Below are 14,954 nucleotides of genomic sequence, written 5' to 3' on the forward strand. Positions count from 1 at the left end.
ATCTTGGGCCTCAGGCATATTGCTCCGCTCCCCGCAACTTCATGTGTAGATGGAAGGCTCTGAGTTTTCATCAGTCTCAAGAACACTGAGGAACAACTGGCCTTGTCAGTGATCACGGGACAAAACCAGCCTATTCTTTTGCATTGTTCTCCTTTTTTTCCAAAGGAAGTGTAAGGGAAACCAAGGGAATTTTTGCCCATGATTTTCAAGGCAAAGGTCACCGATAATGGCTGGCTGTTTCCAGAGTGCTCTGGTTTCTGGTCAGTATGGATATTTTTTTCCCTTTTTTTTTTTTTTTTTTAAATTTATGAACAAAAGAAGCTGATGTCTTCGCCTGCTTTGATAAAGTGATTGTTGTTTTAAATTTCCTGGATTTTGGAGTCCCTTGGGCAGCTCTTTCAAATTTTGACGCAAATAAGTGGTTAAGTGATCTGTGTCTAAAACAGAATAGTTCTGAAAACAAACTTGATTGTAAAATTTTAAAGGAGAGGGTGACAAGTTTTAAGGGTAGAAAAGTGTCCGGTGATTCTGCAGCCTGCTAAAATAAGATAACCTGGATTTTAAGTTGGCCAGATGAGTGCTAAAGAGCTTCTTGCCTTCCATGGGTGAGAGTGAGACCGCAAAGAAAGGGTGCTCTCATTTCTTCCATTATTTATAATCCTGGGCTTCTCAGCACTTGAAACTTGCAGCACAAACACGTGACTAATAGACGGGAAAGGATAACTTGGCAGTTCATTTGCGATAATACATGAAGAAGTGTCGTACGGATGTAAAGTATTTGTGAAATCTGTAATGCCAGTTATCAATAATTCAAAGGCCCGGATAAGAAAGGCAGAACTAACTAAGCCTTATTTGATATTTGAGCAATCACTATTTTTAGCATGGGAATTCAATTAGGAAAATAATAGATTTTATTGTGGACTTGATATTCGAGAAGATAACCATTATTCTGATTCCAGGAGCTGCTGACTTAAATGCTAGTTTGCTTGCTGCATTTTCTTAGTACCTAGAGTTATATATTAGACTTAGCAGAGTTTTTTATTCTAGAATTAGAACTTTAACCATTATCATTAGATATCTGGGGCAAAGGTGATCTTGCTTTATTATATTGTAGAAAATGTTCTTGTATTTGTATCAGGAATTGATTTGCTTTCTGTTAAAACAAAAAAAGTACTGCTTTTTCTTGGAGAGTTTCCCTTTGAATCATTTATATGTTAATTGGTTGTTCAAGAGAGAATTACTGATTTTTACAGTTCCCTAAAACTTAAATTGAGATCTTTTTCACAAAATTAGTAAAAATAAGATGTGTTTTTCATTATAACATCTAGTGTATGGTTTGTATTACTTTGAAAATAAAAAAAAATAATCATTTAACAAAGTTAATATTTGCTCAATAGATTGCTCAAAAAATAATCATTTAACAAAGTTAATATTTGCTCAAGAAGATTCAGAAGATACTAGGAGGTAGAAAGATGATCATAGGTAGTCCAACTCCCAAAAAAACACTGTTAATAATTTTGGTATATTTTATGGGTAACTTTCAGAGTTGGTGGTATTTTTGAATAATTAGCAACAATAGCTAATTATAGTTTTTCAATGGATAGTCTTAATTTCTGCATAAAGATTTTTTTTTGATGGCCTAATCATGAAAGTGAAAAAAATTTTAATTGCAATTTTTAAAGTCGCAGGTTTAATATAAATGTTATTGATAGCTAAAATAAAGAAAGGCCAAAGATTCATTTTGCTGAGAAATTCATTGGGTCGACTTAAGGTTTTCTATAAACAGTAGTGGGCACAGTAACCTTGACTAAGTTAAATCACAAGTCAACAGCTATCCACTTTTCTTAAGATGCAAATAAATAGTGAAAGTATAATTTCTTCTTCCTTGTATTCCATCAAAGGCAGGCACCAGGAAGCCATGAGGTTGTTAAAAGTCAGGGAGTTAGAAACAGATCAACAGCAAGAGTAAGAAAAATTCACAAAATGAATCACGCCCATTCTAATCAGAGTGTCGGCCTCTCTGATTAGATTTAGAAGCTATGGTACAACAGTGAGATCCCTTTACAGTATCCTGCAGGGAGGAACTCTTGGCCCTGGAGGAGCCCACATAGAACCTTGGGTGTTTCAGCAGAAGCATTATTTCATCACGCTAACTCTCCTTAGCAAGCTTGTATCAAAGGTTTGGGAAGAATACTATGTGAAATAGTTCTAAAAGCTGTTTTATCTCATTTGAATTTTACATGCCATTTGTCCACACTCGAGCTTTTCCTCTGCAGCATGTCTTTGCCCATTTTCCTCTCACAATTGCAGCCTAACCGTGTTCTGGTTTTATTCTTTCTAGCTTAAGTGAGAGCTTTTTCATGGTGAAAGGAGCAGCCCTCTTCTTACAACAGGGAAACAGCCCTCAAGGCCAGCGAAGTCTTCAGCATCCCCATAAGCATGCAGGTAAATTGATGTTCTTACATTGGAACTTATTTCCTGTGCAACTAGAGGAATCTTCCATTACTGGTGGCGAGCTAAATGTTTGTTTTCAAGTCCAGAGAAATAGCAAAACCAGGTTTGTAACGACGTACAGGTCGAAACTCTTTTCTTGAGCAGGCAGGCCATGCATGTTTTCCAGGTAGCGCGGGGAGCAAGTGACCCTTTTGATCATATGTGTCTGCATAAGAAGTAAGGCTGTCAGCAGCAGTGTTCTGTTTGGATGTAAAAATTCCCTACTCACAATTTATCCGTTACCAGCAGATTTTGAGTTATAGATTGACTTTTTAACAAATGTACCACAACACATTATAGCCAGAAGTTGTCTGCTTGAAAACAGCCACCTTGCAGTGCTATGTACCAAACCTGGGGACACTGTCATTTCTCCAAGCATTTGGAAAACTCTTCGTTTGGAGATTTTCTTCATGAGCCTTTAGCATGCACTGAGATGAGAAGTCTTTTTTATTTTAATGGCGGATTTGGTTTTGAGAAGTAGACAGAAGTGATAAAGTGAGGATCAGACCTCATGTTAATTTAGGTCCAAAGGCAAACAAATAGGAAATGCCTATAAACTAATAAGACTGGTTTTCCTAGGCGACTTGATTCTGAAAATTTGGAAAGTTGAAATCAGAAAACATTTGCTCATAGGTTCATCTTTGTAATACATGGGTAGCCTCGCCAGGCACTTCTTGGATGGGTGGCATATGTTTGACTGTGAGCTGGAAAGGCCTCTGACTCTCAGAACAACAGGTGAAAGCACCTAGCAATTGGGGCCAGTTTTCTTGTCACCTTGATCATTTCGTTTGTCCCACCTCAAGTCATCCAGCCTCATTTTGAAGCCAGGTGCCTAGGTTAGAATTTCATATCTTACAATTTATAGCAAACACCAAGACTCAATCAATATTTTCACATAGTGATATTTATAATCAAGGTTTAAGTCTGTTTTAAGCTAAGAAAATAATCGTCCTGCACAAGAAAGGAGTGTGGTTTAGGGCAAGAATATGTGCTTTGGAGCCAGAACAAACCCGGCTTCTGGTTCCAGTTCTGTAACTTCCTGTGCCGTCGTAGTCAACCTCTGAGCCTCATAATCTTTGCAATGGGCACCACATACTGGTATCTCAGATGATATGGAACTTAAAATTTAGGCAGAGTAGCATATTTACTTCCTTGTAGGCACTCCGTGAATGATAGCTATAATTATTACTACAGTGATGTCTAGTACAAAACTATAAAGAGAACCTTATTCTTGAATCTGCTAACATTTTTGTTCTGTTAGGAATTTAACCATTGTTTATGTCTTACCCATAACACGTACAACAAAGCAAATGCTCAAGCTTTGTTCACTAAGTGTAAAATGTCTCCATCCTCGAAATCAAACAATATTTTCATACTGTGTGAGAGCTTGGAGAAGTAAGTGCAAAACCATTTTGTAAAAACCCTAAGCCAGACTGGTTCATGCATCTCTCGAATGTACATGAGAGTAGGAAGAAAGCCACTGGCTTTGTCGGCTCTTCTGCCTCTGCAGTCTGTACTGCCAGTGAGCGCACAGAGGCAGAGGGACTGCTGACCATCCAAGGACTCTCAGTAAATGACCTTGGGGCAGGCACAGACTAGACTTTATGTCAGTTCCTTTTTTTCTAGAGTTATCGTCCCGTGGACAACCCACAGTCCCGTCAGTAATCACCATGCAGAGCTGAGTACAGCTGAGGGTTAATTCTGTCTGTATAAAAGTAATTCCGTTCCTCTCAGCCAGTCCAGTCAGTCTGTGACTCTTGCTGGGGCCTCTACTTTAGGCTTATGTTCTCTGATTTTTTTTTTCTTTTTTTTTTTTTTTTGCAAGTGCTTAGTGAACACTTGAATATGTAGAGACTGTGTGTGGACGCAAGGCCAGGGGCAGGATTTCTGTCTGTCAGCAATTCCACATCTCCACAGGCAATCCCACTGACAGGAGTTGATCTTTGTGGAAAATAGCCCTTTCATTTAGGCACTCCTCAGATAGGCAGCTGTTTTTCGCTTTATCTGTATGCTTCAGTGACTCAGAGTGGATGGCGGTGGGGCCCAGGCAAGCCAAGAACCAGTTGTGGTGGTTGTATAGCATTAGTGGACACTACAGGGTTTTGTTAGGTAGAGGAAGGGGACGGAGAACTTTGTGTCCTTCTTTAACATGAATCCTGACCTCCAAGTCATTCCTTATAGAAAGTGGTGCCAATGTCAGGTGTTGTATGCACACTGTGGAATCCTGTGATAGATAGAACAGACAAGAGGGACAACTTTGTAACGACCTGATTCCTCTCTGAGGCAGGAAGTACTATTTGGACATCATACGTCAGTCTGCCCTAAAATTTAAAAGATACTTTTGCAAAAGGAATGAATACAATGTATTGATCCTTCTGGGTTTCTAATTATGATCTATAGGATAATTTTTTTCAAAAAAGATAATTCTATTTCTATTAGAATGTTGCACAAATTGAAATTTATACAGATTTTCTATGAGTCATTCCTTGTACTTTCCTAGACCAGTATCTTTACAGATGAACCTTTTCTTCAGAAAGAAACTCATGCAAACAATTAAATTTTTTTTTGATTACCGTTGACATACAATATTATATTAGTTTCAGGTGTACAATATAGTAGTTACAAAGTCATCCCCCTTATAAGTCTAGTGCCGCCTGATACCATACATAGTTATTACAATATTATTGACTATACTCCCTGTGCTGTACTTTACATCCCCAAAACTGTTTTTATAACTGGCAATTTGTACATCTTGATCCCTTCTCGTTTTTCATTCAGCACCCAACCCCCCTCCTATCTGGCAGCCATCAATTTGTTCTCTATGAGTTCGTTTCTGTAAACATTTTTTTAAATGTATAAACGAGGGAAAAAGCAGTGTTAGTCACACTTGCAACTTACTAATTATAAAGCTCAGTTATGGGGGCCTGGAGGGCACAGGTCTTCTTCAGTTAGGTTGAACCTGCATGGCCATGACTCACCTGCATGACTCACCACCTGGGAGAAACTTGCCTCCCCTCACTGCAGTCCAGAGGCACCCCCTGGATAGTGGGGCCACTCAGAGAAGTTTGAAGCCTGGCTCTAGATTACTGCCTCTTAAAAAACCAGGGTGGGAGGTGGGGTGTAATTTTTAGAAAGAAAAGAGAAAATAACATTGCCGTGTTATCCAAATTATTTCTCTGGGCACTCAGCATGTACTTGCTATCTATAGAGTCGCATAAGCATTTCCCCTCCTGGTTGTGGAAGTAACATCTATCTCTTACAGAAAATGAGGAAGTCACCCCCAGTGCTTTCTCTTTCAGACCGACTCCTAGCAAATCCCGTTTCAGAAGCCATGTCTGTAGTTGCTGCTGTCCCACCCTGCAAAGTGATATTTCCTTGAATTTAATAATATTTCTTCTCTAGGATTGCCTGTATTTGCCAGAGTTTGTATTTAAAACCCCACCTTGCAAATATTTCAGAAAATAAAAGTGACTTTTGAAAACGTGGCAGTATCCTCTGTCTCACTCATCCTCATTATACATTTCAGGAGTGGAATAAGACAAGTCAAGACTTCAAGTAGTTCTGATGTTTCTCCCGTGGTATAGGTAGAGGAATTTTAACATTTATGTCTTCTCTCAGGCCCTTAAAATCAGCCTCATAGGTTTCTGCTTAGAAAGTAAGTGGATGACCTTTTAAAACTTTCTTCATTGGTCCAATAGGTGACTTGCCCCAACATCTTCAAGTAATGATCAACCTTCTGCGTTGTGAAGATAGAATCAAGCTGGTAAGAAGAGATGAGAGTGGCAAGTTTTAATTTTTAATTGTGAAATTTGGTAGGGAATTATTCATGAGCAATGGGTACATACAGGGGTAGGGGGTGTGAGTTTTTACTGCTAGCAAAATTTCCCAAATTGTTCACAAAAGCCGAAGCCAGGTTTGCCCCTTAGTACCCCAAAGCTCCAGGGAAGGGATGTTTCAGGACTCAATGTCTGTCTGTGCTAGGTCAGAATCTTCATTCTCTGGATTTTATTTACCCATTTAACAAAATTCAGGGGGCGGGGGTGGCAGTTCTTCTTTGAGCCAGGCAGTGCCCTTCGAGTTGGGGATATAAATGAGACATGGCCCCTGTGCCTTAGGATCTCATGTTAATTGTTAAACTCACAGAGGGAAAGGTAGAAAACAGAAGTCCTTTAATTTGGTTCCGTGAAGCAGGTGGGGTATGGCCTGGGAAGGCAGCCCAGTGAAAGCATCTGTTTGTCCAGGCCGTGCGCTTGGAGAGTGCCTGGGCGGAGCGTGTCCGGTACATGGTGGTGGTGGACAGCAGTGGTCGCCAGGACACAGAGGAGAGTATCTTGCTGGGAGTCGACTTCTCCAGTAAGGAAAGGTGAGTCTAAGGGGACAGGGGTTGCGCAGGCAAAAGATTTCCATGGCGCCGTGTCCGTGGGAGATGACGGTGCGGTGTGTGGCGGCTGGTAGGCAGCTGGGGTGATCCAGTGCTGAGGACAGTAGAAGTTGCCATTTTAGCTCTTGTGTACTGAACGCCGTGTTCGAGCCAGTCTCTGCTCTCAGAGAGCTCAGGGTCTACTGACAGGATAGAAAAGTTATGCTGTGCTTAGAGCTTTAACATTAGGTGTTATTGGGGGTGCTCTACCAGAAGGCACCTTAGCCAGGAGGGCTTCCCAGAGGAGGCAATGGCTGTAGTGAACAGCCAAGTGAAAGTAGAAGCCAGTTCAGTGAAGCAAGGAGGACGCCTTCCAGGCACACGGGCCCATATAAGAAATATGGGATTGGTTGACATTGTATCAAGTACCTTATCCAGTATTGCTATCCCATGGATTCCCAAATACTTATTGACAGGTCCTGGGTCAGAGGCTTGAAGAGAGGTTTGGAATTTCCTAATAACTATTGGCCAAGTCAGTTACATCATAGACCCTGTTATGTGTGTGAAGTGAGGGTGAACGGCTCTCCTTACCTAAGATAAGTTAATGCGTGTGAGATCACTGCAAAGGCTGGATTTGTTAAAACCGGATTAAATGGACTCCCTTTAGTCATCATTCATTAATGTACTAATTCATTAAGCAAACACTTTATTTGCATTCTCCTGTGTATGACGCAATAGGCTAGGCCCAGGTAAACAAAGAAGCCACAGTATACACAGTTCTTGACATCAGAGAGCCTATAAGCTTAGTGAGGAAGAGAGCCATAACCAGATGCTGGGGTGATGGGCTCAGTGATAGATGCACAGGGGTGTCATGGGAACACAGGAGAGGGCTGGGCGTTGAGGGCCCATCCCGAAGGCCTCTGGAGCGTGTAGTGGCTAAGCCAAGGACAAGTGCGCACTTGGGCAAGTTCAAGAGTACGGGTATGTTGGCTTTGGTCTCTGAGGGGTCCCCTCCTTGCCTTGTCCTAGTACTGACACAGCCAGGAGCTCTGAGTCTCATCATAAATTGTCTTTTGTAGCTCTGCAGAAGAAACGTAATTAGCCTATCAAGGATGGGTAGGACTGCAGGTTTGTACCTGAGAATTGACCTCACATGAAAGGCTTAGTTTAATTTTACCTAAGGGGCTTGAAGCTACCTGCCCCACAGCTACAGAAGGAGAGGATGGAAGAGCTTAGCCTGGTCACAGAAGCTCTGGAGGAAGAGCTGTTGTGTGGGTCCAGAGCTCCCTGTTTGCAGAGTCACAGGCTCGTAACATTACTCCCTGGGGGAACTGTTAAGTGGTAGCAGAGATGTTAGCTCGAGATCCCTGGAGGTTGTTGAGCTGGCCTTGGCACAGTTACAGCAGCTTCACCGACTCTTTTTAAACGCCTGAAGAATTTTCATAATAATCTGAGGAGCCTCTCTGATAAAGCCCTTTCTTTCCCTCTGTGTGTTTCAGCCACTCCAGTCTCTAAAATATCGTTTTACTGTTATGATGGGCAAAATAAAAGTAGATTAAGCTAGTTTTTAAAATGGCAGCTGCATAAAAGGTACAGAAACAGATACCCAGACATGAACTTCAGTAATGGTGTTGGCATGCTCCCCTCCCCATCACCTCAGGACAGGAGGCTGGGGTTGGCTTCCAGTATGCGCCTGTTGTGTCCCCCAGAGTGCATGTGGCCTTGTTCCAGGAGTGTGCCAGCCATTGGCGGCTTCACCCTTGCTGCAGTGAGGGCGTTTGGTCAGCTGGTTATTCCTTGTCCCCTGAGAGCTGCAGCTGAGACCTGGCGTTTATGGAGCTGCAACCGTACCAAATAGTGGGGTCATGTCTCCAAGCAGGGTCACTGGTGACTCTCTCTAGCAGGGCCATCCCAGACCCCTGGCTTGTAGATTTCAGTGGTGAACAGTCCCTAAAGACAGCCTCGGAGTTTCTCCCAGATACACACCCAGCAGCCAGACCCAGGTCAGGCTGGATGGGCTGGGTGAGCTGGATGGGCTGGGTGAAGACACAGAGAGGAAAGATTGTGTGTAGGAGGGTGGATTCTAACTCTAGATGTCTTCTCTTTCCTCACATGTAGTAAAAGCTGTACCATTGGGATGGTTCTCAGACTGTGGAGCGACACGAAGATCCACCTTGATGGTGACGGGTAAGATCTTTTTAAAGGATTCTTTTAATCACTGTAGACCCTGAAACACAAGTTGGTTGGGGCATCATTGCGTAATCATTTGCAATAGAATTATGTGTGCAACATGTTTATTAATCAGGGGAAATAATATAGTCCCCCCAGTGAGCCATATAAGGAAGGGCACATTCCAGGCATTATGTAAGGGAGTTTGGGTCATGAAGTATCAATGGAAGCATATTACAGAAGATCCACTGCTGAATGAAGTTCAAGAACAGCGGTAAACTGACATTCATTTATTTACTTTGACTTATCGAATGAATACTCCCTATGTGCCCTCCATTTGGGGCTGGTCCCTGAAAGTTTACAGATAAATGTGACATAGCAGGAGCTCTCAGTCTTTGGGGGTGCAGGAAAAGACATACAACTGATAGGTACAACCAACTGTGTTTCGAGTGCCACTTTGGGGGCTGCAGGGGAGGAATCATTTAGTTTGTCCTGGGCAGGTACATAAGAGATGAAGGGCCATCTGAGTTTTGCATATGTTTGCTCCTAAGGGGAAATCTGCGTGTTCTGTAATGAGTGGAAGGAAGCAGAATAGGAAATTGTCCCTACACTAGGATTCTAACAGTAAAAGTTATGTTGCCTCATAGATAGAGCTGGGAGAGAAAAATAAAAATTTGATTTTTTGATGAGGTAGGATTATAGTTTTCTTTTTTCTTTTTAAAATTTTATTTCCTATTAATATATTATCTATGCAGGAACGTAAACAAGATGGTGTCAAATGCTGTCATTTCTTCAAACCCTTTGCTGGGTTCAGTTTTTGGTAGACCTTGCATTGCTGGCTTAGAAACAAGCCTTCCACATTTGAGAGCCTATTTATTTGTTTGTTGGTTGGTTTTTGCGTCTGCCCCTATCTCTGATGCAGTGGGCCTATTGTCCCTCATCAGACAGCATGTGACACAGTTGTCCTGAGGGTGTCCACAGTTGGCCTGCCCCCATCATCTTGCAGTGATGTGATTAGAGGGTCTGATTTCCTTCCACGGTATCTTTCTTCCTTGTTTTTCATTCCCAGTGGATTCAGCGTCAGCACAGCAGGAAGGATGCACGTCTTCAAGCCCGTATCTGTCCAGGCCATGTGGTAAGTGTGGTTTTAGGGACTTTTAACTCCTTAGAAATATTTTCCTAGCTGACAGCATGACTAGAAAAACCCCTTCTGCTTAGAAGCCTATTTAGGTGCATTTATTTTGTGTGTATGGAAAAATATACAAAACAAAATTTACCATTTTACCATTTTATGTACAATTCAATGACATTAAGTACATTAACAGTATTGTGCAGCCATCACCACCATCCATCTCTAGAACTTTTCCATCAGCCCAAACAGAAACTCTGTACCCATTTAAACACTTACTCCCTATTCCCTACCCCCCAGCTGTGGCAATCACCATTCTACTTCCCATCTCTATGCCTATTCTAGATCCTTCACGTACGTGGAATCATACTTGTCCTCCTGTATCTGGCATCATTCCTTTAGCATAATGCTTTCAGGGTTCATCCATGCTGTAGCATATGTCAGAATTTCATTCCTTTTTAAGACTGAGTAATACTTCATTATATAGATATACCACTTTTTGTTTATCCATTCATTTGTTGATAGACTTTTGAGTTGTTACCACCGTTTGGCTATTGTGAATAGAGCTGCTGTGAACATTGCTGAACAAAGTATCTGTTTAAGTCCCTGCTTTCATTTCTTTTGGGTATATACCTAGGAGTGGAATTTCTAGATCATATGGTAATTCTATGTTTAACTTTTTGAGGACCCACCAAACTGTTTTCCACAGCAACTATACCATTTTACACTCCCACCAGCAGTGCACAAAGATTCCAATTTCTCCACATCCTAGTCTTTTTTTTTTTTTTTTCATATAGCCACCCTAATGGATATGAAGTGGTATCTCATTATGGTTTTGATTTGCGTTTCCCTAATTAATTAATGTTGAGCATCATTTTTCATGTGCTTTTTGGCCATTCGTATATCTTCTTTGGAGAAATGTCTAGTGTGTCCTTCGGTCACTTTTTATTTTGATTGATTTTTGTTGTTTTTAAAGCGTGTTGTTTTACATATGTGCAGTTCCTCCCGACAAATGTCATTCTAGCATAAATTCAATTACTCATTGCACCTGGTACACAATAGGCATTCACTTTGCTCTATGAAGGGAAGGGTACTGTGGTAGGCACTATGCATCTGGGAGGCATAAAACAGACATAATTCTTATCCTTGTGGAGTTTAAAGTCTGTAGAGGGAGGTGGCCAAAAACACAAAACAAAGTCATATTGTACGGAAGGGTGCTGGGAAGGCATTCTTACAGGGCACCAGGCTATGGGATACTGACTGTAGCATGCAAGGGCCTGGGTAGGGGTAGGGCCTCCTTGGATACTCTGCTTTGGGAATGAGGTCACTGTGGGTCAAGGCTGTATCAAGTTAACTAGGTCATGTCTGGAGCTTCTCTGAACCCTGCACACCCATCTTAGAGCCTTCCTTGTCCTTGTCCTTGTCCTTGGAGGGTTGCACAAACCGCTCACACATCAAACTCAGAAGTGTCTCTTCAGTAATCTTGAAAAGACTTGGGAGAAAGCTGCTGGTATCAAATGAGAAGAGTTATGTCCAGTGTTTTGAAATAATTACTCTTTTCTCTGGGACGTAGAGAGTTCTGCAGAATTCTCCCATGGACCACAAATTAATATTGTGCTTCATTTTTACACTCCAGTCAATTCAGGATCATATCTAGATGTCTCAGATATTTCTGTGTGTCCTTGGATGATTTTTTTAAATCCCTTTCTCTATAGGCAAGTAAAAAATAGGCCCACGTGTTTTTATAAAACTTCAGAACTAGAACTAAATTTAGTAAGTATTCAGCTCAAGTTTGTTCCTTCAGTCAGCCTAGAGATAGGACAAATATGTACCATCGGGAAAAGTGACATGGATTGCAGTGGTTTTTATTCCGTTGCTGAGCACTTCTCTGATAACTCTCCCTCCATCTAGGGCTTCACTCTTCCTCCCTTCATTGATACCTCATTCATTCTGTATTTTCAGTCTATATTTTTGTAAAAAAGAAGTAAAACAGGAACGGAATTGACCATTACGATATACATTTTTAATGTTGTTTCTTCTACCCCACTCTGCCTTCCCAAACCTATTCAGTTAGTTTCTATATTAAAATGAGTTTTTAGAATTCATTTCCTTGGGAAATCTAAGCATCTGAGTTATTATAACGTTGTTGGGAGGGGGTTAGAAATGAAGTCATTTAGAATGCAGTCAAATGTCTCTGCTGCATGGTAATAACTCTTACCTTCCAATTGTTAGGCTTCATTGTGGTTCCTTTGTTCAAGGTGACCACAACCTCAGAAGTAAATCTTAATTCTTGTGAGTTAATCAGTGGACTGTAAAATAACATGTGAACCAGCCTGATTGGGAGAGTTATGAAGTCTTTTTGTTTCCTTGTTGGGAATGGTGAAAGATGTTCCGTCTGTTCTTAGGTCAACACATATGACATGGAGGCTAGAGCTGTGTTACCTGGCAGGCTGGGAGTCCCCAGTAGCGAGTCCTTGATAAACAGCCCTTTCCCCACCTTATTTTAAGCCTTTTGTCAAGAGGAAAACCCAGCACTCCTTGTGCCTGCCTGCCCTGACCCTCTCCCCCTCCTCACCCCAGGTCTGCCCTGCAGGTCCTTCACAAGGCCTGCGAAGTGGCTCGAAGGCACAACTACTTCCCTGGGGGCGTGGCTCTCATCTGGGCCACCTACTATGAGAGTTGTATCAGCTCTGAGCAGAGCTGCATCAACGAGTGGAATGCCATGCAGGACCTGGAGTCCACTCGGCCTGACTCCCCGGCACTGTTTGTTGACAAGTAAGTTCCACACTTCCTTGCCCACCCCCACTTCCACCCCCTCACCCACCCCAGGCCCGGCCCTGCGTCTACACAGCATCACACTTTGTCTGTCTTTCTTTGATTGAGGGCCACCTCTCCTTGAACCAGCATTTCAAGCAGGGGTTCCTAACCTGCTGTCCATGGGCAATCTTTGGCTGGGGAAAGGGTCTGTGACCACCATCCCCCTTTTAAAATTAAGACAAATTTAGGTTCGTGTGCATTTCTGGGGAACCGCATCGTAACTTCCATCAGATTCCCAAAGGAGCTTGGGGCCCACATACTTCACAAGCTCTCAGGCAGTAACTTGACGTCCAAAGCGTCTTCCTCCACCCTTAGGAGTATTATTAACGTGAGTCGGGCTCCTTGGGTCCCAAAACAACAGCACCAGCACAGACCAAGGAAAGCCTGCCTTCAAGGCAGCAACAGTAATTGTGTGGCCTGTGTCCCATGGCCGAAGGCCGCACTAAATTAAAGTGTAGTTCTAGAAGAAGGAAGCGCTCTCCCCTTCTTTTGGTTAGGACCCTACTACCTCAGAGTGTTGCGTTCCTCTGGGATACTGCATTTAAAAGGGCTGTGGACAGAGGGGAGCAGCCTGAATGAGGACAAGACCAAAGCCCTGCCATACGAAGTCTCACAGAAATTATGAGAGGGTTGGGGAGAAATGATAGCTGCCTTTGAACATATCAGGGGACAGTATCATGTGGAAGAAGGATTAGCCTGGTTCATGTGGCCCCTAAAGTGAGAACCACAGTTGACGTGTAGAAGTTAATGGGAAATACAGATTTTGGTTCTGTTTAAGAAGGCCATCATGGGGGCTGGACGTAGCTGGGACTGTAGGCTGGATCAGCACACAGCAGCGTCCTCAGCAGAGACTGAAGGACCCAGTGGCGTGGCGATGTTACACTGGCAGTTCATCCTGCCCTGAGAGCCTGGTACTTGGCAGGACCTGAACAAGGAGCGTGTGTCCCAGCCACTGTGCCCTCTTGATCTGCTGCACTCTGTCGACTCCTGTGGGAGTTCTGGACGACAGAGCAGGACTTCTCTGTCCCTCTCCACACCTGCTGAGGATGCGCACACCAAGAAGTTAGCTCTGTGAGCCCAAGCCACGTTCTGTTTAGTCCAGGAGCATCAGGTGTTTCTGTAAACTCTGCCCTCAGGCCTCCTATAGTTCTGCACTTTCCTACATTTCTTTCCAGGCCAACCGAAGGAGAGAGGACTGAGCGCCTCATCAAAGCCAAACTCCGGAGCATCATGATGAGCCAGGACCTAGAAAATGTGACCTCCAAAGAAGTAAGAAAACTCTTCCCTTCTTAGCAGAGGTCATACGGCATTTTTTTGTCCAGAGCATGGCAGAGGCACGCCCTGTACCTGATCTTTACTGATCGGTGCTCCAGCTCTCAGGGGTTTTTTCCTGTAAGACTTACTGTAGTGGGAAGAGCACAGGCCTTAGAGTCATACCCTAGTTTGAATCCAGCCCTGCTACATAGCAGCTATGAGGTTTGTGGCAAATTTCCTTACCTCTCTGAGCCTATAAGACCTTTGGTGAGAATTGCATGAGACCCGTAGATTGCACTGAGAGGCATTTATCTGTTAGCACCCTCTCCTCTGCCCTCCATTGTCTTGTGTTTTACTTGAAATAGAGCAAACTCTTATTTCTCCACAAGATCACAACTTAAATCAGCAAGTTTCTAACCTTGGGCCACCTTCCATCTGCCTTGTGATGTTTCTCTGGATCACTTTTTTCTTTATTCAGATGCATTTTCCTTCAAAGGATGCAGTGAATTATAATAGCAGCTTAAACTGGATAGATCTAAGAGGTTGATATGGCCGTTTTAAAAAGTCATATATCTTTTTTTTATTAATACATGTAAAACATCATATTGTGATACCTTTCAAAGCAAGGTGAAACTGATTTAGGTTTTCATTACAATGAATTGTAAAGGTAGGAGTGCTTTAAGCTCAGAGAAAAGATCCCATAGGAATCAGATTCCTTGTTTGAAATAAACT

At 42.6% G+C, this 14,954-nt stretch overlaps 1 protein-coding gene across 1 annotated transcript in view; it reads left to right on the forward strand.

The window, feature by feature from the left end:
- SSH1 (slingshot protein phosphatase 1) overlaps positions 1 to 14,954 on the forward strand; it is a 52,848-nt gene that overhangs the window by 19,813 nt on the left and 18,081 nt on the right. Inside the window, exons 3-9 of the mRNA XM_006922180.3 lie at positions 2,342 to 2,445; positions 6,192 to 6,256; positions 6,735 to 6,856; positions 8,972 to 9,040; positions 10,092 to 10,157; positions 12,732 to 12,926; positions 14,144 to 14,237. Of these exons, the coding sequence (XP_006922242.2) occupies positions 2,342 to 2,445; positions 6,192 to 6,256; positions 6,735 to 6,856; positions 8,972 to 9,040; positions 10,092 to 10,157; positions 12,732 to 12,926; positions 14,144 to 14,237 (715 nt within the window). The remainder of the gene's footprint in view (positions 1 to 2,341; positions 2,446 to 6,191; positions 6,257 to 6,734; positions 6,857 to 8,971; positions 9,041 to 10,091; positions 10,158 to 12,731; positions 12,927 to 14,143; positions 14,238 to 14,954) is intronic.

Source organism: Pteropus alecto, unplaced genomic scaffold, assembly GCF_000325575.1.
Source record: "Pteropus alecto unplaced genomic scaffold, ASM32557v1 scaffold259, whole genome shotgun sequence".
In the NCBI taxonomy this organism is placed as follows: domain Eukaryota; kingdom Metazoa; phylum Chordata; class Mammalia; order Chiroptera; family Pteropodidae; genus Pteropus; species Pteropus alecto.